At 44.3% G+C, this 25,522-nt stretch overlaps 1 protein-coding gene across 1 annotated transcript; it reads right to left on the reverse strand.

Moving 5' to 3' along the window:
* Positions 1-5,808: 5,808 nt before the first annotated feature.
* On the reverse strand, positions 5,809-20,058 carry LOC139262670 (ferritin heavy chain B-like). Its single transcript, XM_070877821.1, has 4 exons — positions 19,900-20,058; positions 19,380-19,505; positions 7,730-7,855; positions 5,809-5,817 (listed from the first exon to the last, which is right to left on the reverse strand). The coding sequence occupies exons 1-4, from the start codon at positions 20,056-20,058 to the stop codon at positions 5,809-5,811; spliced, it is 420 nt and encodes a 139-aa protein (XP_070733922.1).
* Positions 20,059-25,522: the final 5,464 nt, after the last annotated feature.

The raw sequence follows: 25,522 nt of genomic DNA on the forward strand, positions 1-25,522 counted from the left end.
TGTCCTTGTATTCACAACCCTTGATGGTGGACTCTGAGTCATCTGCGGACGTGCAGCTGCAGGCTTGTAAGTTCTGCCCTGTACATTTCGATTCGCAAACAACATTACTTTGTTCACAGTACTTGCAGCAGCACTAGTGTGCTGAGAAATTTGTTTGATATTGTCACTGGTGGTGATAGAGCTCCCACCTGGGCTACCGCTATGGCATTACTCAAGGTTGGGGTATCTACAGTCAAAACTTTGCGAAATATTACTTCATGGCCAATGCCAAGTACAAAGAAGTCCCTGAGCATGTGCTCCAAGTGTTCTTCAAATTCGCAATGTCCGGCAAGGCGCCTTAGCGCAGCGACGTAGCTCGCCACTTCCTGGCCTTCAGACCTATTGCATGTGTAGAACCGATACCTCGCCATCAGAATGCTTTCCTTCGGGTTTAGATGCTCCTGGACTAGTGTGCACAACTCATCGTTCGAATTGTCTGTGGGTTTCGCTGGAGCGAGCAGATTTTTCACGAGGCCATACATTGGTGCCCCGCAAATGGTGAGGAGGATTGCCCTTCGTTTGGCAGCGTTCGGTTCTCCTTCCAGCTCGTTGACCAGGAAGTATTGGTCGAGTTGCTCCACGAAGGTTTCCCAATCGTCTCCCTTTGAAAGTTTCTCCAGGATGCCCACGGTACTCTACATTGTTGCAGTGGGGTCCATCATTTGTATCTCATCGCCAGTTGTTATGTCTTGAATAAAGAGTCAGACTAGATGCTGCAAGCTCAAAGTAAGGTTTGACCATTGTCCTTTATTACAGTTCTCAGAGTGCCTCTCCAGCCTGTGAGGTCTCCTTATGTACAGGTGCTCCCAAGGGATTGTGAGCTTCCTTGAGACTCCAGGGGATAAGCCCTCTGGTGGTTAGACATGGTATTTACAGGTTTACATACATAACACAACACATGTGCATTCGGCAGGTGACTGCTGCACTATATACCCGGAGGAATGTCGATATAAAGTTCCCCATGATCACTCAGGCAATGCGTGACAGGGCTGTGGGCTTCTCCAGGATTGCTGACTTCCCAAAGGTACAGAGCTGCATTGATTGTAGCCACATTGCCTAGCAAGCACCTTTGAAGGATTCTGAGATGGACAGGAACAGAAAAGGCTTCCATTCCGTGAATGTGCCTCGTGTGTGATGATATGCATCGCATCATGGTAGTTGATGCGAGATAGCCTGGGAGCACCCACAATGTGTTCATCCTACGTGAGAAGGGCAGTTCTGACTGCTGGGAGATAAAGCGTTAGGCCTCGCCATCCGGCTCATGACGCCCCTACATGCAAGCCGGATGGAACCTGACGGGGAATACAACATGTAGTACATTGCCACATGCAGCATAATAGAGAGGGCCATTGGCATCTTGAAGCAGTGTTTCCGATGCATGGACCATCCCGGAGGCTACTTGCTATACTCCCCTGAGATTGTCAGTCAGTTCACTGTTGTGTGCTGCATGCTGTACAACTTAGCCATCATGAGGCAGCAGCAGCTGGTAGTAGAAGACCCACCTGAGGTGCGAGTGGCTGATGATGAGGAAGAAGATGCAGATGACGAAGAGGAGGAGGAGGACGAGGATGAGGAAGCCATGCAACTACTTGAAACCGGAGCACGACGGCGGAGGAGGGCGGGCGGTTGTACCCCTTTAACGATTTCTCGAGCCTTGCACCAGCAGCTCGTCCGTGAATGCCTTCCTGCCTCAAGACTCAGCGGCAACTATTCCACATGGACCATGATTAGTGTTTGGATCTGTTCCGCAATGTTGTGTTGTGTTAATGGAAAAATAATGCAAATGGTTCTTCATTATTTCAAAAAGTTGTGTTAGTAATGGAACAAATAATGGAAATGATTCTTCTAAACTTCAAAAAGTTGTGTTAATAATGGAAATGATTCTGTTATAATTTAAAAATATATATTATTCAAAAGTTTAACACTTGTTTGTACTTAACTTTAATCAAAATATTCTTGTATCAAACTTTAAAGTTTTCAGTTAAGATCACTTACAAACTTTAAGCTCACTTACAAACTTTAAGATCACATACAAACTTTTAAACTTGTGAATTTACATAACTTACAAAAAATGTTTAATTTGAGAACAGTTACAAAAGTAACAACAATAATACCAACAACAACAGCAGCAAAGAAAGGCTGCACCTCGCCTCCACCTTATGCTAAGACCACCCGCTGTGCTTCGTCTTGGTGACTTGGATAGCTTAGGTGAGTGGGTAAAAGAATGGCAGATGAAGTATCATGTGGATAAATGTGAGGTTATCTACTTTGGTGGTAAAAACAGAGAGACAGACTATTATCTGAATGGTGACAGATTATGAAAAGGGAAGGTGCAACGAGACCTGGGTGTCATGGTACATCAGTCATTGAAGGTTGGCATGCAGGTACAGCAGGTGGTTAAGAAATCAAATGGCATGTTGGCCTTCATAGCGAGGGGATTTGAGTACAGGGGCAGGGAGGTGTTGCTACAGTTGTACAGGGCCTTGGTGAGGCCACACCTGGAGTATTGTGGACAGTTTTGGTCTCCTAACTTGAGGAAGGACATTCTTGCTATTGAGGGAGTGCAGCGAAGATTCACTAGACTGATTCGGGGGATGGCGGGACTAACCTATCAAGAAAGACTGAATCAACTGGGCTTGTATTCACTGGAGTTCAGAAGAATGAGAGGGGACCTCATAGAAACGTTTAAAATTCTGACGGGTTTAGACAGGTTAGATGCAGGAAGAATGTTCCCAATGTTGGGGAAGTCCAGAACCAGGGGTCACAGTCTGAGGATAAGGGGTAAGCCATTTAGGACCGAGATGAGGAGAAACTTCTTCACCCAGAGAGTGGTGAACCTGTGAAATTCTCTACCACAGAAAGTAGTTGAGGCCAATTCACTAAATATATTCAAAAGGGAGTTAGATGAAGTCCTTACTACTCGGGGGATCAAGGGGTATGGCGAGAAAGCCGGAATGGGGTACTGAAGTTTCATGTTCAGCCATGAACTCATTGAATGGCGGTGCAGGCTAGAAGGGCTGAATGGCCTGCTCCTGCACCTATTTTCTATGTCTATGTCTATGTCTATGACTCCACCCCTGCACGCAGGTACCGAGCTTATTTTTTTCGAGGATCTCGGGTAATGCGCACTTCTTGATGGGGGGGCATGGGCAGGCAATAATGTGGAAGGCCCGGCTTGGGCCTCTTCAGAGGCTGGTCTGGGGATTGGAGTGCGAGTGGCAATTGATTCTGTGAATGGCTGTGGGGTCTGGGCGTGTTCCCTTATTGCAGCAACGAACTCCGACATTCTCTCCCTCATGTGCCCTGACAGGGTCTCAACTACCTGCGACATTCCCTCCCTCATGTTCATCAACATTGTATCAGCTGCCTGCAACATTCCCTCCCTCATGTGCCGAATAGTGTTCCCATTTCTCGTGAAAGTATTGTTACTTCTCCCGACAGTCCCGATACCTCTTCACCCACCCCACTGATGGTGTCCAGGAGTGATCGCGTAAGGTCAATGCTCTCCGCACTCATTGCCATCATCTGAACCACACCTGTTAGATCCTGCACCTCAAGAGAGAGCTGTCGAGCTCTCCTTCCACTGCTCACCCTGGGTGTGGCTCGCTGCACCCCACTGGATCCCGCAGCTTCGGACGGTGGGGCCCTGGGTGTGCCTTGCTGCACACCACTGGAATCCCCAGCCTCGGAGAAACCATGGAATGTTCCAACACTCGTACCACTCATTAAAGGGCCTGGCACCACAATCGGCAGTACCTGCACCTCCGCCAGAGTGGGTACAAGAGCGGGGGCTTCATCCATCCCCTTCCCCTACCCCTCCCCCTCACACCCATGCTCTTGGTCTGGAAGGTGGCACTGGAAGATGTTCTCTTAAGGCTCGTCCGTGTCTGAATCTTCTTCTGTATCGGCTTCAGCCTCATCAGGGTTGGCCGCAAGTTCTACAAAATATAACAGAATAGACAAATGATTAGCAGCAGAGGAAGGGGCAGGGTGACATGAGTAGGCTCACACAGTACAGGCAGCAGGCTCATTTGAAGGACCACGATGAATGATAGCACATTACATTAACCGAAGCCTGACTGACAGAGATATCCCCATGAATCGAAGCATGGCTAGCCCGCGCAGCACTTAACATTTAGCAAAGCCAGACTGTAGAATTTGCAGGGATTACCCTCTCCATCAAGTGTGGGCCCAGCTTGTGCAGTGGTGGTTGCTTTTCTCCAGGCAGGACCCATCAAAGTAGCGACCCTGTCTTCCAAGGATGTCAGTGGGTGCAGATTTGCCGGGTCTCCTCCTGTTCGAGTTCTTTCCCTTTTGTTGTGTGCCACCTTCCTCTGCAGTGATGAAAATATAACTTTTTAGAGAGGGAATCTTTCTGCTGGGTGGGACATATACTGATGCTCACATTTACAATTGCAATTCCAGTGAATAAATGAAAATATTACTTACACTAACTACTTGACCAAGGTCCTGCTACTTCTTATTGCACTGGCCTCCAGAACTCGGGGTGGTCACCATTGCACAGTAATCTTCTGCAAGTTGGTTCCAGTGTTTCTTCATTTCTTTTGGTGAAACTTTTATGTGACCTCTACTGGTGTCCAGCTCTTGCCATCTGGCCTCAATTACAGTAACTGGTGTCTCCACTTCATCCTGTGAGAAATTCTTGGTCTTTGAGCTATGTTGCATATTGTATTGCAGCTCCAATTTTTCCACTGAGAATTAAAGTTCTCACACACAACTGGCTCTTTAAAAATGGCTGAATGCAGACCGGGAGCTGTACTGGGCATACGCGTCTATTGCAGTCACGTAAAAAACATCATTTTTTTCCCGCGCATGTGCTGGGGGGAGCATCATTTTTTTCAGTGCAGACATTAAGCTCCACCCCCCTAAAGCTAAAGGACAGGCTGCGTGGCGCCAATTTCAAGAAATAGAACGGGGAAACTTGCAAGTTATTTTTTTTGTCCAGTCAGGGCCAAAAACAACTGGCGTAACTCTTGCAATACACCAAAAAACGGCATTGGGGAAAATTGAGCCCAATAACATGCAATGGCTGATGATGGCAATTTAATTGCACCCAATACAGTTCTCAGCTAAATTCCAGAAACTAACTTGTAAACACTGGATTTTTACAGCTGCAGCATTAATATTTGAATCCATTCTCGGGGTGAAGGAGGGAAATAGAGATCTAGTTGGATTTGGACAGGATGATTGTTATTTTATATCAAATGCAAAGTGGGACGAAATACAAATTGCTACATAATTTTCTGCTAGAAATACGTCGATTTTGCGACCGGGTTTTTGGTGCTATTTCACCCATTTTGAAAAAACCCGCTGGCCGGGAAATTCGGTGACATTTTGCGGCAGCACTTTCCACGTACCGCTGGGCAGAGGAGCGCCGCTGTGCCAGACCCGATATCGCATTTTCACCAAAAATGTGACTCCCTGTACCCGTATTCTGTGCTCAAAATACCGATGAGGAAAAACCTATCATAGCAGCCCTGCCAGCATCGGTAAGTATGAAGACCTGCAAAAAGGCAAGTTAAAGTTTTTATTTTTTAATTCTTTTTCAATGATTTGATAGATAAGTGTCTTGTAAATGTTGTGAGTTTTTTCTTTTTCCAATTTATTTTTTGGTCGTTTTCCACCGTCCCAAGGCCAGCCTCAGACTGAAGTTGGCGAGGATCGCAGTTTGCGCCATGAATCCTCGTGCAACGCCAATTTTAACCGATGAGAAATTACATTTCCGATCTGCTAGCGATGCGAAAATGGTCATTTTGCCTAAAAAAAAAAGAGTTTTTGCTGAAACGTGAATTTCTAGCCCATTTGTTTATGAATTGAGGGATTTGGCTTTCGGGCCCAGAATGGGGTGCGGGGGTGGGGCAAATGATTTTCCAGAGAAATGTGTTGAACTTTTTGGGACTTTTGATTTGTGCATTTCATGAAATACATTTACTCCTTCCCGAAACGATATATTTTGTTGGAATAGGACACATATATTCCTTCTATACGTTTCTCACGTGAGCCTAGGTCGTGCTATTCGATCATGTTGGGAGCGGGGGGAAGAGAAGCTGGCCCAGAACCATGGGAACGAGAGAATCCACACTAACCAATGAAGCGGGGTCAGCAAGCTGATGTCACTAACATTTTCCCTCCTCACCCAATTGTAGTCCCCGGAGTTCAATGTACTCATAGATTGGTCTGTACAGCAGTTTCTGCTATACAGAAAGTCTACAGCAGCAGTGGTGAGTTCCATCACTGAATTACCTGCAGTAATAACTGAACAGGATTTATAGCAACAACTTAATACAAATAGCTCTTCTCAGGGCAGATACACTTAATAGAATGCTACAGACCCAAAGCTAGAAAGGGGAATTAGACTGGATAGCTCGTGGTGGACTGGCATGGACACAGTGGGCAAAAATGGCCACCTTCCACACTAAATTTCTATGATTCTGTAATCCAGGACTTCACGAAAATAAAATGGCACAATTGAGTGCCCAGAAGACATGCCCTGTATTGAGTTGCCATTTATGAAAGAAAGTGAGAGAGAGAAAGTGAGAGAGAGAAAGAGAGAGAGAGAGAGAGAGAGAGAGAGAGAGAGAGAGAGAGAGAGAGAGAAAGAGAGTCGTGGGAACGGTATTTTTATTTAGCTGTCAAGACCCTATCCTCCAAGTTATCGCTCTAAACCTTACCACCACGAGGACACTCCTTAACCCCAACCTTGACCATCCTTTGTCACTCAATCAATTGTCTGAACGCCCCAAACCCCCTCCCCTCCCCTCAATGTTTCAGGTCTTACAAACAAGTCTGAATATCCCAGTCAATATATTGCCATTACAACCGAGGAAAAACAAACTTCATAGGACTAAATCCCATAACACTGTTGCACAGCTCAGTGTAATTCTTATTTTATGTAAACCACATAATGTTGATTGATTGAATGGTTGCTTATTTTTCAAACATGCGAAAGAGACAAAACCCAGTACAATGTTGAATAGTTTATTTACAGTTATGTTACATTTCACATCAGAATCTCAGGTCTCACAGCTTCTTGTAAAAAGTCACAAATCATCATTTCCTATAGGATTGGGGGTGGGGGGGGGGGGAATGTTGGGGGGGTAGGGCAATTATATAAATACAAGTACTAAACAATAAGCTTGATCCAATAGTCAGTTTAGTCACTCTCCCCCAGGGAGAGCTTGTCAAAAGGTACTCTCCCAGGCCATTCTCAGGGGCTCCCAGTCTCTTCAGGTTGGTGATGTGATCACCAAGCTTCTTGATCATCTTCACTTGTTCATCCTAGTAGTGGGTCTCCAGGAAGTCACACAACTGAAAGAGGGAAACTAGTTACATCCCGCAGAAAATATCAAGGAATGTCAGCTTCCCCTTCAGAGTTTGATTTTAATGCCCTTGAACTGGAGGATAATCAAGTGGTGCAATTGAGATTGATGGAATTACTGCATCATTAGATTAAACTTACTGCACAATAGGTGTTGAGATCCTGCGATCACAGACACATTTACTAGTTGCTGTCTACAGTAGGCCAACTTCCCACGTCCCTTCCCACTGCTCCCCAACATAAAATGGAGACACACCAACACAAAGCTATTGGGCATGCAGATCTTTTAATTAGGCTTAAGGACAACAAGGTTTCACAGTCTCAGCCCAAATTAAATTATTAAGAACTTACATGAGGGTCTGTCCTCCCAGTGGCAAGTTTGTGCAGATCCAGCAGACTCTGGTTCACGTTCTTCTCCATCTGCAGAGCTCTCTGCATCACCTCCAGACCATTGCTCCACTCATCCTGCTCTGGTTTCTGGAAAGAAAGAAAACTCTATTAGTTCACCAACACCAGATTAAATAAACATTTCAATCAAAGTCTACGTTTCCATGAACCTATTTGCTAGAATATAAAATTGCCATTAACCTATAACAAGCACTAGAGTCATATTGATAAGACAAATAGCTTGGATGTATTTAAGGGAAAGCACATGGGGAGAAAGGAATAGAACAATATGCTGATCGGGTTAGAGGAAGCATGGTCGTGTGGAATATAAAAACCAGCACAGTCCAGCTTGGCTAAATGGCTTGTGTGCTGTAAATTGGAACCAATTTTTTGACAATGTAATGGGAACATTCAGTCTAATGGGAGCCAGACAGAAGGCTACTCCTTTATTGAATCCAACGTTAATATCCGCCAAGATGATCCGTCCTCCATGCCGATTCTGGAATTTCATCAGTCTCAGCATGCTCACGTTCCTCGTGTGACTGCTCCTTGAAGAACTCCGAAAACTGACGCAGGGCAACAGCATTACCACGTGTACTATACATAATATCACCTCAATATTGTGCTTTCTTTCAAGGGTTCAAAGTCTCACTAAACTTGTATGTTCATACCCGATGCAATAATAAACCTTGGCCCAACATCAATGACTTTTTTTGCTAGGGGGTGGCGGGGGAGGAGGAGGAATGGAACGGGAAAGAAAGGTGTTGCAGATTTCCACCATACTTTCAGGAAATAATACTTCCTGACTTGCCCCCTAAATAGACTAGTTCTAATTTTAAGATTACATCCCCTCATTGCAAAGGTAAAGTAGAGAAAGTCCATGGAGTTATTTAGAATGAGGATACAAATACTGAATTTCATGCATTAAGTGCAGAATGTATTCCAAATAAACTTCAACAAGCTCAAGAGAGCTCAGGAAAGTGACGCATTAAGATGCAAGATACTCAGAATCGGTGGGCTGGATATAACACAGAATTTCGTAAATTCACATTACATCATCTCCATTGTGAAGTGGTCAAAAATACAAAACTCAGCATAGAGAGATAAACATGGGAGGAATAGAGCTGCATGTTCATCTGCTTGTTGACAGCATCCTCGCAGTCCTGGTGGTAGTTCTGATGCACTTGAGAAACCATTTTGATTATTTTTCACAAATCTAAACTTTGTTGAAGCAACAAGTTGAAATTTAACTAACATCAAACTCCTGTATTTAAACTGCTGGATAATCCAAGGCGTGGCAGCCTAGAGGATGAGTGACAGTCCTCAATACCCAATCAGAAGTTGTTGTCTCTCAGAGCACCAATCAACTAAAGGGAGGAGGGGGATGGACTCCCAGAGCCAGTCAGATGTTTGAGCAATGAGCATCATTGGCTGACAACTCAATGAGGATCTCAATTGTCCTAACTTTCCTCAAACACAGTTCAGAAATTCAGCATCACAGGTTTAAATGAATCTTCTACTCTTTGGGCTAATCAAGTGTGAAAAACTTATAAGTGCCCCTTTATGAGGGGGAATAAACAATATGTTCCTAATCTGAGAAAACTAACATAAAAACTCAAGTCCCTCTCGTGCCCACTGACCACGGAAAGCCTCAATCATACAACAAGCACCGCGTGCTCCCTCTCCAGGGACATAGAAACATAGAAACATAGAAATATAGAAAATAGGTGCAGGAGTAGGCCATTTGGCCCTTTGAGCCTGCATCACCATTCAATAAGATCATGGCTGATCATTCCGTCAGTACCCCTTTCCTGCTTTCTCTCCATACCCCTTGATCCCTTTAGCCGTAAGAGCCATATCTAACTCTCTCTTCAATATATCTAATGAACTGGCATCAACAACTCTGCGGTAGGGAAATCCACAGGTTAACAACTCTCTGAGTGAAGAAGTTTCTTCTCATCACAGTCCTAAATGGCCTACCCCTTATCCTAAGACTGTGTTCCCTGGTTCTAGATTTCCCCATCATTGGGAACATTCTTCCCGCATCTAGCCTGTCCAGTCCCATCAGTTTCTATGAGATCCCCTCTCATCCTTCTAAACTCCAGTGTATAAAGGCCCAGTTGTTCCAGTCTCTCCTCATATGTCAGTTCCGCCATCCCAGGAATCAGTCTGGTGAACCTTCGCTGCAGTCCCTCAATAGCAAGAATGTCATTCCTCAGATTAGGAGACCAAACCTGAACACAATATTCCAGGTGAGGCCTCACCAAGGCCCTATACAACTGCAGTAAGACCTCCCTGCTCCTATACTCACATTCCCTAGCTATGAAGGCCAACATACCATTTGCCTTCTTCACCGCCTGCTGTACCTGCATGCCAACTTTCAATGAGTGATGAACCATGACACCCAAGTCTCGTTGCACCTCCCCCTTTCCTAATCTGCCTCCATTCAGATAATATTCGACCATCGTGTGTTTGCCCCCAAAGTGGATAACCTCACATTTATTTACATTATACTGCATCTGCCATGCATTTGCTCAGTCACCTAACCTGTCCAAGTCACCCTGCAGCCTTTTAGCGACCTCCTCATAGCTCACACAGCCACCCAGTTTAGTGTCATCTGCAAACTTGGCGATATTACATTCAATTCCTTCATCTAAATCATTAATGTATATTGTAAGCAGCTGGGGTCCCAGCACTGAGCCCTGCGGCACTCCACTAGTCACTGCCTGCCATTCTGAAAAGGACCCATTTATCCCAACTCTCTGCTTCCTGTCTGCCAACTAATTCTCTATCCACGTCAGTACATTACCCCTAATATCATGTGCTTTGATTTTGCACACCAATTTCTTGTGTGGGACCTTGTCAAAAGCCTTTTGAAAGTCCAAATACACCACATCCACTGGTTCTCCCTTGTCCACTCTAGTAGTTACATCCTCAGAAAATTCCAGAAGATTTGTCAAGCATGATTTCCCTTTCATAAATCCATGCTGACTTGGACCAATCCTGTCACTGCTTTCCAAATGTGCTGCTATTTCATCTTTAATAATTCATTCCAACATTTTCCCCACTACTGATGTCAGGTTAACCGGTCTATAATTACACATTTTTTCTCTCCCACCTTTTTAAAAAAGTGGTGTTACATCAGCTACCCTCCAATCCATAGGAACTGATCCAGAGTCGATAGACTGTTGGAAAATGATCACCAATGCATCCACTATTTCCATGGCCACTTCCTTAAGTACTCGAGGATGCAGACTATCAGGCCCCGGGGATTTATTGCCTTCAATCCCATCAATTTTCCGAATACAATTTCCCGCCTAATAATCAGTTCCTCCTTCTCATTAGACCGTCAGTTCCCTAGTAATTCCGGAAGGTTATTGGTGTCTTCCTTTGTGAAGATAGAACCAAAGTAATTGTTCAACTGGTCTGCCATTTCTTTGTTCCCCATTATAAATTCACCTGAATCTGACTGCAAGGGACCCACATTTGTCTTCACTAATCTTTTTCTCTTTAGATATCTATAGAAGCTTTTGCAGTCAGTTTTTATGTTTTCGGAGGCTTCCTCTCATACTCTATTTCCCCCCTCTGAATTAAACATTTTGTCTTTGTTTCTATGTCCTCCTCTGCTGAATTCTCAATTACTCCCAGTCCTCAGGTTTGCTGCTTTTTCTGGTCAATTTATATGCCTCTTCCTTGGATTTAACACTATCGTTAATTTCTTCTGTTAGCCACGGTTGAGCCACCTTCCCCGTTTTATTTTTACTCCAGACAGGGATGTAAAATTGTTGAAGTTCATCCATGTGATCTTTAAATGTTTGCCTTTGCCTATCCAAAGTCAACCCTTTAAGTAACATTTGGCAGTCTATTCTCGCAAATTCACGCCTCATACCATTGAAGTTACCTTTCCTTAAGTTCAGGACCCTTGTCTCTGAATTTGTCACTGTGTCACTCTCCATCTTAATAAAGAATTCTACCATATTATCGTCACTCTTCCCCAAGGGGCATCCCACAACAAGATTGCTAATTAATCCTTTCTCATTACACATCAACCAGTCTAGGATGGCTAGCCCTCTAGTTGGTTCCTCAACATATTGGTCCAGAAAACCATCCCTAATACACTCCAGGAAATCCTCCTCCACCGTTTTGCTACCAGTTTGGTTAGTCCAATCTATCTGTAGATTAAAGTCGTACCATGATAACTGCTGTACCTTTATTGCACGCATCCCTAATTTCTTGTTTGATGCTGTCCCCAACCTCACTACTATTGTTTGGTGGTCTGTACACAACTCCCACTAGCGTTTTCTGCCCTTTGGTATTCCGCAGCTCCACCCATACCGATTCCACATCATTCAAGCTATTGTCCTTGCTTACTATTATGTTAATTTCCTCTTTAACCAGCAACGCGACCCCACCTCATTTTCCTTTCTGTCTATCCTTCCTGAATGTTGAATACCCCTGGATGTTGTGTTCCGAGCCTTGGTCACCCTGGAGCCATGTCTCCGTGATGCCAATTATATCATATTCATTAATTGCTGGCAGTGCAGATAATTCATCCATCTTATTAAGAATACTCCTCGAATTGAGGCACAGAGCCTTCAGTCTTAACTTTTTAACACACTTTGCCTTTTTGGAATTTTGTTGTAATGTGGCCCCTTTTGAATTTTGCATGGGGTTTCTCTGCCCACCATGTTTACTTTTCTTCTTTCTATCTTTTGCTTCTGCCTCCATTCTACTTCCCTCTGTCTCCCTGCATAGGTTCCCATCCCCCTGCCATATTAGTTTAACTCCTCCCCAACAGCACTAGCAAACACTCCCCCTAGGACATTGGTCCCGGTCCTGCACAGGTGCAGACCGTCCCGTTTGTACTGGTCCCAACTCCCCCAAAACCGGTTCCAATGTCCCAGGAATTTGAATCCCTCTCTTCTGCACCACTCCTCAAGCCACGTATTTATCTGAGCTATCCTGCGATTCCTACTCTGACTAGCACGTGGCACTGGAAGCAATCCTGAGATTACTACCTTTGAGATCCTACTTTTTAATTTAACTCCTATCTCCTTAAATTCATCTTGTAGGACCTCATCTCGTTTGTTACCTATATCATTGGTACCTAGATGCACCACGACAACTGGCTGTTCACCCTCCTGCTCCAAAATGTCCTGCAACCGCTCTGAGACATCCTTGACCCTTGCACCAGGGAGGAAACATAACATCCTAGAGTCTCGATTGCGGCCACAGAAACATCTATCTATTCCCCTTACAATAAAATCCCCTACCATTATTGCCCTTCCACTCTTTTTCCTGCCCTCCTGTACAGCAGAGCCACCCACGGTGCCATTGTCTTGGCTGCTGCTGCCTTCCGCTGATGAGTGATCCCCCCCAACCATACCCAAAACGATGTATCTGTTTTGGTGGGGGATGACCGCAGGAGACCTCTGCACTAGCTTCCTTCCACTGCTCTCCCTGTTGGTCATCCATTCCCTCTGTGACTGTGTATCTTTTACCAGCTGTCTGACCAACTCACTAAACGTGCTATTCACGATATCGCGGATGCTCCAGAGTGAATCCACCTGCAGTTCCAGTGCCGCAATGCAGTCTGTCAGGAGTTGCAGCAGGACACACTTCCCGCACTTGTCGTCGTCAAGGACACTGGAAGTGTCCGAGTTCCAACATAACACAGGAGGAGCATAACACGTGTCCGAGCTCTCCTGCGATGACTTAACCCCTAGATTGACTTAAATTGGTAACAACAATGATAAAGCTTACCTACTGATAAGGAAAATAAAAGAAAAACTACTCACCAATCACCAGCCAAACACTTACCCTCTTGGCTGTAACGTCACCTTTCGATTTCCTTCTACTTCTTTGTTTACCTCCTGCCCCTGCTGCAGCTGCACCGGCTGAGCCTCTCTGACTGCCTCACCGGCTGGCCTCCTCCTCAAACTCCCGCCTCCTGTTCGATCTCCCCGGACTCCCGACTGTTGGGCCTTTATAGGCCGCTGGCTGTTTGAACTCCCGCCTGCTCGAACTCCTGTGTGACCTTAGTCTTTTATTGCTGGTGTGCCGAGTGCCTCTCCAACCTGTGATGACTTCTTAAATACCTGTGCTCCCAAGGGACTATGGGGTCCCTTGGGACTCTGGGGAATGAGCCGTCTGGGAGCAGTACAGAGGAAATATAAGTCCACATATATAACAGGTATATAAAATGGAAAAGAGTGGCTAAAGTAAATGTTGGTCCTGTAGAGGACGAGACAGGGGAATTAGTAATGGGGAACATGAAGATGTCAGAAACTGAACAAATATTTTGTATCAGTCTTTACGGTAGAGGACACTAACAATATCCCAACAGTGGATAGTCAAGGGGCTATATTCGGGGAGGAACTTAACACAATCACTAAGGAGATGGTACTCAGTAAGATAATGGGACTAAAGGCAGATAAATCCCATGGACCTCAAGGCTTGTATCTTAGCGTTTTAAGAAAAGTAGTGGCAGGGAGTGTGGAGACATTGGTTGTAATTTACCAAAATTCCCTGGAGTCTTGAAAGGTCCCAGCAGATTGGAAAACTGCAAATGTAACGCCCCTATGTAAAAAAAGAGGCAGACAAAGAGGAGGAAACTATAGACCAGTTAGCCTAACATCTGTGGTTGGGAAAATGTTGGAGTCCATTATTAAAGAAGCAGTATTAGGACATTTGGAAAAGCAAAATTCGGTCCGGCAGAGTCAGCATGGATTTATGAAGGGGAAATCATGTTTGATAAATTTGCTGAATTCTTTGAGGATTTAACGAACAGGGTGGATAAAGGGGAACCAGTGGACGTGGTGTATTTGAACTTCCAGAAGGCATTTGACAAGGTGTCACTAAAAAGGTTACTGCACAAGATAAAAGTTCATCGGGTTGGGGGTAATATATTAGCATGGATAGATGATTGGCTAACCAACAGAAAACAGAGAGTCAGGATAAATGGTTCATTCTCTGGTTGGCAACCAGTAACTAGTGGGGTGCCGCAGGGATCAGTGCTGGGACCCCAACTATTTGCAATCTATATTAACGACTTGGAAGAAGGGACTGAGTGTAACGTAGCCAAGTTTTCTGATGATACAAAGATGGGAGGAAAAGCAATGTGTGAGGAGGACACAAAAAATCTGCAAAAGGACGTAGGCAGGCTCAGTGAGTGGGCCAAAATTTGGCAGATGGAATATAATGTTGGAAAGTGTGAGGTCATGTACGTTGGCAGAAAAAAATCAAAGTACAAGTCATTATTTAAGTGGGGAATGATTGCAAAGTGCTGCAATACAACGGGACCTGGGGGGTACTTGTGCATGAAACACAAAAGGATAGTATGCAGGTACAGCAAGTGACCAGGAAGGCCAATGGAATCTTGGCCTTTATTGCAAACGGGATGGAGTATAAAAGCAGGGAAGTCATGCTACAGCTATGCAGGATATTGGTGAGGCCACACCTGGAATACTGCGTGCAGTTTTCATTTCCATATTTACTTTGGAGGCAGTTCAGAGAGGGTTCACTAGGTTGATTCCAGAGATGAGGGGGTTGACTTATGAGCAGGTTGGGCCTCTACTCATTGGAATTCAGAAGAATGAGAGGTGATCTTATCAAAACAGATAAGATTATGAGGGGGCTTGACAAGGTGGATGCAGAAAGGATGTTTCCATTGAGGAGGGAGACTAGAACTAGAGGTCGTGAACTTAGAATAAGGGGACGCCCATTTAAAACTGAGAGGAGGAGAAATTTCTTCTCTTAGAGGGTTGTAGATCTGTGGAATGCACTGCCTCAGAGAACTGTGGAAGTTGGGACATTGAATAAATGTTGAGACAGAAATAGACAGTTTCTTAAACAATAAGGGGATAAGGGGTTATGGGGAGCAGTCTGGGAAGTGGAGATGAGTCCATGATCAGATCAGCCATGATCTTATTGAATGGCGGAGCAGGCTCGGGGGCCATATGGCCTACTCCTGTCTCTATTTCTTATGTTCTTATGTTCTTATGTAAGTCATGCTTGAATATAAATACTCATCTTGGCCTATATCAATTTAATAGGCTACAATTTGGTGTTTTTTCCACCCCTGCCATATTCTCAGGGATGATGAACCAGATTTTGCAAGGTATTGGAGGGGTTTTTACAATACATACTAATTTCATCACCAAACAGGCAAATTCATAACATATTGAATTAAGTCCTCAAATGGCTAGAGAAGCACTGAGTAGAAGTGACTGCTTGCATGTGTGAGTTATTTCAAAACTCAGTGGAGTACTTAGGGTGGAGTAGACAAAGATGGTTTACATCCAACCAAGGGATGCAATCAGAAATGCACCCACTCCCCAAGAATGTCACTGAACTTCGATCATTTTTGGGTCTTTTGAATGATTATGGGAAGTTCCTATCAAATTTGGCTACAGTGTTACATCCAGTGAATGATCTAGTGAAAAAACAGGTCCATTGGAAGTTGTCAGAAGAATGCGACACAGCATTCAAGGAGTGTAAAAGACAATTGGTAGACAGCACCGTGTTAGTTCACTTTAACGTATCTAAGGAGATCAAGCTAGCATGTGACGCTTCTCCATATGGAGTTGAGGCAGTGATCTCTGATGTACTACATCATGGTTCAAGCTACGGTGTCCCTGGAGATGGAGCACGCATTGTCTGCCGGTACGCTCACGGTCTTCCATGAGAGATAGGGACCGGAGGCAACAAAATTTTAAACTGATTTGTTTAACGGCCAAAGTTTCATTTGTTTATTTGTCGGTTCTAGTGCCCCCTTTTAAGGGGGACGGTCACATGATTTATGGTTTCACTTAAAATAGTTATACGACATAGTGTGGAGGAGGGACCAATTGCTTTTGCTTCATGCATTCTCAGTGCCAGTGACCGTAATTATGCGCAAATCGAAAGGGAAGGTTTGGCATTACTTTTTGGGGTCAAGAAGTTCCACAAATACTTGTACGGTTGTAAGTTTACCATCGTTACAGACCATATGTCTCTGACAGCAATCCTCTATCCAAAGTCCCCAGTTCCAACATTAGCTCCAGCCCAAATGCTGAGTTGGGTTTTGATTTTGTCCACATATACATATGATATTGAATACAGATGATCAGCTGATCACAGTAATCTTGATGCTATATCTAGATTGCCTTCCCCATCACAAGTTACGCCCGATAGGGACAAATCATTCGATTTTTCAGACAACTATTTTAGTTGAAGACAATAATCAAGTGCCCCCTGATTAAAGCGGGGGGCATACTCCAAAATGTCCCCCCCCCCGCCCCAAGGGCACCAAAACACAAATAATTGCCCCCTGGCGAAAAGGGTGGCGGGGGCACTAAAACTGAGAAACATAGACAAATTTAACTTTAAGCAATAATATTCAAATTAAAATTTGGTTGCCAGGGTGATGATGCACTCGAGTCCCTCTGGCGCCCACCTCTCATGGAAGGCCGCGAGCGTACCGATGGACATTGCATGCTCCATCTCCAGGGACACCCTGGCTTGGATGTAACCGCAGAAGAGGCAGGCAGTCTGGCTGAACGATCCCCTGACTGGACCAGCTGATGGTCTCCTTGGCCATTCCCAGGAGCAGTCCGACGAGGAGGCCTTCCGACCTGCCCACTTCCCTCCGCACAGGGTGTCCAAAGTTCAGGAGTGTGGGACTGAAGTGCAACCAGAATTTGAGGAGCAGCCCTTTCAAATAATGGAACTCGATTTTTCAAACATTGATGAATGCCAGTCACAGTTGGAGAGATTGTTAGAGCAACCAAACATGACCCAGTTATGTCAAAGGTGTATGATTACATCGCAAATGGCTGGCCAAACCAGGTAACTGACAATGTTATTCATCTATTCTTCATAGGAATGAATTATCAGTCAATAAAGATTGTTTCGATAAAAGATTAACTAAATTCAGGTCCAAATTATTAGATCTTCATGACCAGCACGTGGTAATGCGCTTGACAATGTTTTGCACGTAGTTACTTATGGTGGTCAGCTCTAGATAAAGATATTGAGTGCATCGTCAATCAGTGTACAACTTGTCAATCAACAAGCAAGAAACCACCATCAGTACCATTATAGCCATGGCAATGACCTGCCAGGGTATGGCAAAGGTTTCATATCAAAGTTGCTGAGCTAGAAAGATACCAATCGTGCATTGCGATTGTTAGCCATTCAAAGTGGGTCAAGGTGTTGCCAATGCAGAAAATAGACATTTTGCAAAGATTATTTTCTTCATTTGGCCTCCCAGAAGAAATTGTGTCTGCTAAGAATTTGCACAATTCACAAGCAAAAATGGTGAGAACCATATTAAAGTTGCACCATACCACACTGCATCAAATGGTACAGCCGAGCGCAGTACAAATTGCAAAATATGCCCTCATCAAACCAATGTCGGGTCCAAATCCAAAGAAATTACAGTTGTCATTGGACCACAAATTCATTAATTTTCTAATTACATAAAATACTCCTCATACAACACTAGCAGAGTTGTTTCTCAAACGACAGCCACAAACCAGATTCACATTGTTCAAACAAAACTTCACACAACTCTGATTTACTGAGAAATGGTCCGAGTATAAACATGTTACAGCAACTGGGATTTTGCTGTATTGAGTAGTCATTTATGTAAGGGCAGAGCAAATGCACTAGTGGGAACAGGTTTTTTTTTTTTTTTAATTCCACTGTCTAGGTCCCAAGCTCTACTGTTCCCTCTCTAAATCCTATCTGACCATGCTTTGTCCCTCAGTCAATATCTTATGTGGCTGTTCATACCATTAACATTTTAGACCTTGCAACAGATGTCTAAATATGCGACTTACATGACCTTTACACCAGATGAAAAACAAATTGCATGGGGTTGAATCCCATCACACTATTGCACAACTCAAGTGTAATTCTTGTCTGATGCAAAACAAGTTAATTGTTCATTTTTCATCCACTCAAAAACATACAAGGAGACAAAACCCAGTCCAATGTTGAACAGTTTATTTACATTTCACATCAAGCACCCAGGTCTCACAGCTCTTTGTACAAAGTCAGAAGCTATCATTCCCTAAATGATGTTTTTAATTATACAAATACTGTACACAATTGCTTGATCTCAGGTCAATTCAGTCACTCTCCCCCAGGGTGTGCTTGTCAAACAGGTACTCTCCCAGGCCATTCTCAGGGGCTCCCAGTCTCTTCAGGTTGGTGATGTGATCTCCGAGCTTCTTGATCATCTTCACTTGTTCATCCAAGTAGTGGGTCTCCAGGAAGTCACACAACTGAAAGAGGGAAACTAGTTATGTCCAGCAGCAGATATCAAGGAATGTCAGCTTCCCCTTCAGGAGCTTGGATTTTAATCCTCTTGAACTGGAGGATAGTCAAGTGGTGCAATTGAGATTGATGGAATTACTGCATCATTAGGTTAAACTTATTGCACAATGTGCTCAGATCCTGGGACACATTTAACAGTCAGCCAACTTCCTCATCCATTCCCACACAAAAGCCAATGAGACACTTGCACAAAGCTATTGGGCATGGAGATTTTTTAAGTAGGCCCAAGCAGAGCTAGGTTCCGCAACCTCCAACTTACCCAAAAGACAACATTAAATCATTAAGAACTCACATGAGGATCTGTCCTCCCAGTGGAGAGTGTGTGCAGATCCAGCAGACTCTGGTTCACATTCTTCTCCATCTGCAGAGCTCTCTGCATCATCTCCAGACCATTGCTCCACTCAGCCTGCTCTGGTTTCTGGAAAGAAAGAAAATTCTACATTGAACATAGAATGGATTAAACAAACATTGTAATGTATTGAAGGAAATTCAGAGTGCAATCAAAAGTCTACTTTATCATGAACCTGTATGTTATCAAATTGCCATTAAGTTTTGCTATCACAAACACTGCAGTTATATTGATGAGGCAAATAGCTCAGATATATTGAAGGGGAAGCAAGGCAAGTGCATGGGGAGAAAGGAATCAAATGATATGCTGATAAAGCAAGGTGGGAGGAGGTTTGTTGGAATATAATCACTACAAAGACCAGTTTGGCCCGTGATGTAAATTGGAACCAATTGCTTTAGCATGTATTGGGAACAATCAGTCTAAGGGGAGCCAGAGACAAGGCCACTCCATTATCAAATCCAACCTTGATGTCCGCCAAGATGATCCGTCCTCCACGGCGATTCTGGAATTTCATCAGTTTCTCAGCATGCTCACATTCCTCATGTGACTGCCTCTTGAAGAACTCGGCAAAGTGATCCAGGGCAACAACATCCCAGTCAAAGTAGAAGGACTGCAGAGGCATCAGAAGAGTATTTGGGTGTCGTGTACAGTACATAACTTCAACCTCAATGTTTTGCTTTATATTTCAAGGGTCCAAAATCTCAAGGAACTGGTATATACTGTCATGGAAACAATCTTTTCATACCCATACCCAACAAAAACTACAGCCTAGCATCAAAGTCTTCTTTAAAATTTGAGGGAGATGGGAAAGAAAGTGTTCCAGATTTCCACCACACTTGCAGGAAATACTAATTTGATTTCCACCTAAACGGGCTAGCTCTAATTTTATGATTACATCCCCCATTGAAAAGGCAAGGTACAGAAATTCAATGGAGTGATTTAGAATGAGGACACAAATTCTAAATTCCATGCATTGAGTGCAGAATGTATTCCAAATAAACTTCAACAACAAGTTCAAAAGCACCCAGGAAAGTGAGTCATTAAGAGTCAAGATACTCAGAGTAGGTGGGCTGGATACAACACAGAATTTAGTAAATTCACATTACATAGTCTCCATTGTGAAGTGGTCTAAAATGCAAAACTCACCATAGAGAGTTAAACATAGGAGGAATAGAGCTCCCTGTTGATCTGCTTGTTGACAGCATCTGCACAGTCTTGGTGGTAGTTCTACCACACTGGAGAAACCACCTTGATGAATTTTTTTAAAAAGAAATCGTAACTTTGATGAAACACAAAACTAAGCTTCAGATAAACTCAAACTCCTGTATTTATACTGAAGGATAATCCAAGCGAGGCAGCCTCGATAATGAGTGACATTCCTCATTACCCAATCAGAAGTTGCAGCCTGTCAGAGAACCAATCAAATAAAGGGAGGAGGGGGATGGACTCCCAGAGCCAATCAAATCTTTGAAGAATGAGCATCATTGGCTGACAACTCAATGAGGATCCCAATTATGCTAACTTTACTCAAACACCAAATATCCAGAATCAAAGATTTAATTGAATCCTCTACTCTTTAGGCTAATCAATTCATAGAATCATAGAATGGTTACAGCAGAGAAGAGGCCCATGCCGACTCGCAGCTGGGCCTACTGCCCTAATTGGGATGATTAAATCAGCTATCGGAAACATTTAAACCATAAGTGCCCCCTTTATAAAGGGGGAATAAACAATAAGTTCCAAATTTATGACAAAACTAACATAAAAACCTTAAAAATTTTAATTTTGTTCCCTTTATCCACACTGCACTCCAGTCCCTCTGGTGACCACCGGTCACAGAAAGCCTCCAGCATACCAGTAGACACAGCATGCTCCCTCTCCAGGGACACCCGGGCACGGACATAGCCGCAGAAGAGAGGCAGGCAGACAGAGAAAACACCTCATCGACCATGCTCTGCCTGGACCAGTTAATGGCCACCTTGACATCCTCTATTGTTTGCAAGTCAGCGTCTTTTCAATAATTCTGGATGGTTCTGAGCGTTGGTCATTTGCAGGTATCTGCGGGTTTGATGCAACATCCAAACAGATCAGTGAGTGTGCTAAGCAACCGACAGTGGGTCCTTTGAATGGAAAGTGCTTGTGATGAATGTGTCAAACACAAGTGCTCAGATACTCCATCACTTCCAAGTTTAGTGAGCACCTGTGCACACAGGAGCTTGAATGTGGAGGGGACCGTGGGATGTTCAGATCTTGTTTTGTTACCATGAAATTGCAGTAACAATGAGACAGACTGTAGTCCAAAAAGAAAGCCTTGCATTTATATAGCGCCATTCATGATCTCAGGATGTCCCAAAGTGCTTTGCAGCCAATGAAGTACTTTTTGAAGCACAGTCACTGTTGGAGGAAATGCAGAGCCAATTTGCACACAGCAAGGTCCCACAAATAGCAATGTGATCATGAACACATAATCTGTTTTCAGTGATGGTGTTTGAGGAATAAATATTGGGCAGAATAACTCCCCTGCTCTTCTTCGATATAGTGTCGTGAGACCATGGGATCTTTTCTGTCCACCTGAGAGGGCAGACGAAGCCTCGGTTCAACATTTCATCCAAAAGATGGCATCTCCATCGGTGCAACATGCCCTCATTTCTGCACTGTAGTATCAGCCGAGATTTTGTGCTCAATTCTCTGAAGTGGGGACTCAAACCCATAATTTTCTGTCTGTGAGATGAGAGTGCTACTCACTGAGTCCATCTGACTGATCCCTGATACTAAAAGTTCTCAGTCACCCAGACGCCGATATCTATCTCAATCATGTGTAAAATCTCCACGCTATCCGCTTCCGGGATCCCCAGACGCATCTACTGTGTTGCTGGCTTGTGGCCTAGAACTATTAAGTTTATATTCCCACTGTTGATTTCTCCACCCTAGTCTCATTCTCTTGTATTTCCCACATTAAATGCCATTTTCCACCAGCAGCACACCTATCCAGGTCCCTTTATATTAGGTTTGTCTCACCCCTATTATTAGATTCATGCAAACTTGAAATGATGGTTAACTGAGTGTGTTTTCGTTAATGTCTTAAATATCTGAGGAGGCACCTATTTGTACCAGTACATTCCATGTATTTTACATGTGCTGTGGTAATCTGGTCTATCCGCAGAGGGTAAAGGGCAGGACGTTTGTGTCAAGCTGAAGGGATTGGAAGGATTGCGCGAAGAGAGAGAGAAACAATGTGTGCAGTGTTGGTTGTCTAGACATTGTCCCACTGGTGTGAAGAGAATATCAGTTTTTTCCTGTGTTTGCGAATGATTAATCTCTCTTGATGTTTGACTGTCCACGGGAAAAGCACAAATGGAAAGAGGCAACGAGAGTGGTGAATGTTTTCTGTTAGAACACGATGTCCAGTAAATATTTCTGAGCTGAGAGTTACTAATGTTTCCACAAATCTGGTCAGGGAAGGATGGTGCTGGGGCTCCATGGATATCTTCCGTTCCTCATCGGATCAGAACACTGTGGGATCAACAGGAAACAACAGGCTCAGAAAGCACATCAAAGGTGGAACACTATTGAAGGAAGAAGTAAGGAAAAGATGGACTGACACGCCCGTGTTCATGTGTTGTAGGCAAGTTGAGAATAACCTCTGAATTTCAGTATGGACAAAACTCAGGTGAAGCTCAAAACACTGTGAGCAAGTCTCCAATTGTTTATCCGATAGATACTTGTCTCTATTATCCAACTCTTCATTAGACCAATAAGTGACAGCTTTGGAAGTTGAGATCTAGTGCAATATTGTTCTAGGCCAATGAAGAGAGTATTCAGGAGGTCATGGGGCTCAGAGCAACAACATTCTAGTGAGAGACGAGAAATCAGCAAGTGAGACCGATGGGATTTCCAAGATTGCAACTGAAATTGGAAGCATTTTGAAGCCTGAAGGCTGGAACACGTGTTAGAGCTGAGCGCAGAGAGAGGCTGGGAAATATAAAACAAGATTGATACAAACAGCAGCAACTTGGGCCAAGTGCTGCACAGCAAGGGGAAGACAGGCTGAAGAGATGGAGAAAGCAGCCAGGTAACGATAGGAGGAACTACTGCTGATCAAATCTCACCTTGACAATTTGGATTCAGTTTAAAATTTAAAACCAACTGATCAGCGAGGTCAATGCTTCGATGCAGGGGATGTTGGCCTGAGTGAGAACACTGACGTTGATGCGCCTATCCTGCCAATGGATTTGCAGGATCTTGTGGAGTCAATGTTGGTGGTACTTCTCCAGTGTTTTGAGGTGCCTGCTATACATAGTCCATGTCTCTGAGCCATATAGGAGCCGGGTATCACCACTGCTCTGTAGACCATGAGCTTGGTGTCAGGTTTGAGGTCCTGGTCTTCAAACACCCTCTTCCTCAGGTGACCGAAGGCTGCACTGAAGGTAGTGTTGGACCTCGTTGTCGATGTCTGCCCTTGTTGACAGTAAGCTCCCAATGTATGGAAAATGGTCCACATTGTCCAAGGCCTCGTCATGGATTTTAATAACCGGGGGGCAGTGCTGTGTGGCGGGGCCAGGTTGGTAGAGGACCTTTGTCTTACGGATGTTTAGTTTAAGGCCCATGCTCTCGTATGCCTCGATGAAGGTGTTGATGATGGCTTGGAGTTTAGCCTCCGAGTGTGCACAGATGTAAGCATCGTCTGTGTACTGTAATTCAGTGACGGAGGATGGGACGACCTTGGATCTGGTCTGGAGGCGGCGGAGGTTGAACAGATTCCTGTTTGTCCTGTAATGTAGCTCCACTCCAGCGGTTTGTGGCAGGGAAGTTTTTTTTTTAAGTGCCTGATTTGTGTTGGTAACACTTTAGTTAAGTCAATTGAACAACATTTTTAGGGCAGTTCTAATCCTGAGCTGACCGCACTCTAGAAATGTTACAGAATAGCGCAAGACATTTGTTATATATGTAAACTTGTATATACTCTGCACAGCCACCAGACAGCACATCCTCTGGAGTCCCAAGGGATCCCATAATCCCTTGGGTGCACAGGTTTTTAAGGAGGCCTCACAGATTGGAGAGGCACTCTGGAGACCTGCAATAAAAGACTCAGGTCACACTTTACTTTGAACTCACAGTGTTCAGTCTGATTCTTTCTCCATACAAAACAACTGGCGACAAGCTACAGATAGCAAATCCAAGGAGGCAGTGAACAGGGGACATCCTGGAGATATTTTCGGAGGGAGCTGATTGGGAAATCTTTGTGGAGTGACTCGACCAATACTTCGTAGCCAAAGAGCTGGATAGAGAAGAGAACGCTGCCAAACGAAAGCCGATTCTCCTCACCGTCTGTGGGGCACCAACGTATGGCCTTATGAAAAACCTGCTTACTCTAGCGAAACCCACGGAGAAATCATACGATGATTTGTGCACACTGGTCCGGGAGCATTTGGATCCAAAGGAAAGCGTTCTGATGGCGAGGTACCGGTTTGACACCTCCAAAAGATCTGAAGACCAGAAAGTGGCGTGTTATATCGCCGAGCTAAGACGCCTTGCACGACATTGTGAATTTGAAGGACATTTGGAGCACATGCTCAGAGACTTTGGCCACGAAACCATACTTCACAAACCTTTGACTATAGAGACCTCAACCTTGAGTAAGGCCAGAGCGATAGCCCAGGCGTTCATTGCCACCATTGACAATACTAATCAAATTTCTCAGCACACAAGTGCTGCTACAAGTACTGTGAACAAAGTGATGTTGTTTTCAAATCACAACGTACAGGGCAGATCACACATGCCTGCAGCTGCACGTCCGCAGATGTCTCAGAGTCCACCACCAAGGGTGATGAATGCAAGGCCATTGACAACTTAATGGCGTTGCGGGGGTGATCATCGTTTCCATTCATGCCGCTTCAAACGGTACGTTTGCAAGAGCAGTGTAACAATGGGACACCTCCAACATATGTGCAGGTGAGCTGCAAATCCTGTTAATCCTGCAAACCACCATGTTGCAGAGGAGGACAGATCCACGGTGGATCACGACGAACCAGAGCTTCAGACCGAGGAGGCAGAGGTACATGGGGTGCACACATTCACCACTACAT

Source organism: Pristiophorus japonicus, chromosome 4 (genome assembly GCF_044704955.1).
Source record: "Pristiophorus japonicus isolate sPriJap1 chromosome 4, sPriJap1.hap1, whole genome shotgun sequence".
Lineage (NCBI taxonomy): Eukaryota > Metazoa > Chordata > Chondrichthyes > Pristiophoridae > Pristiophorus > Pristiophorus japonicus.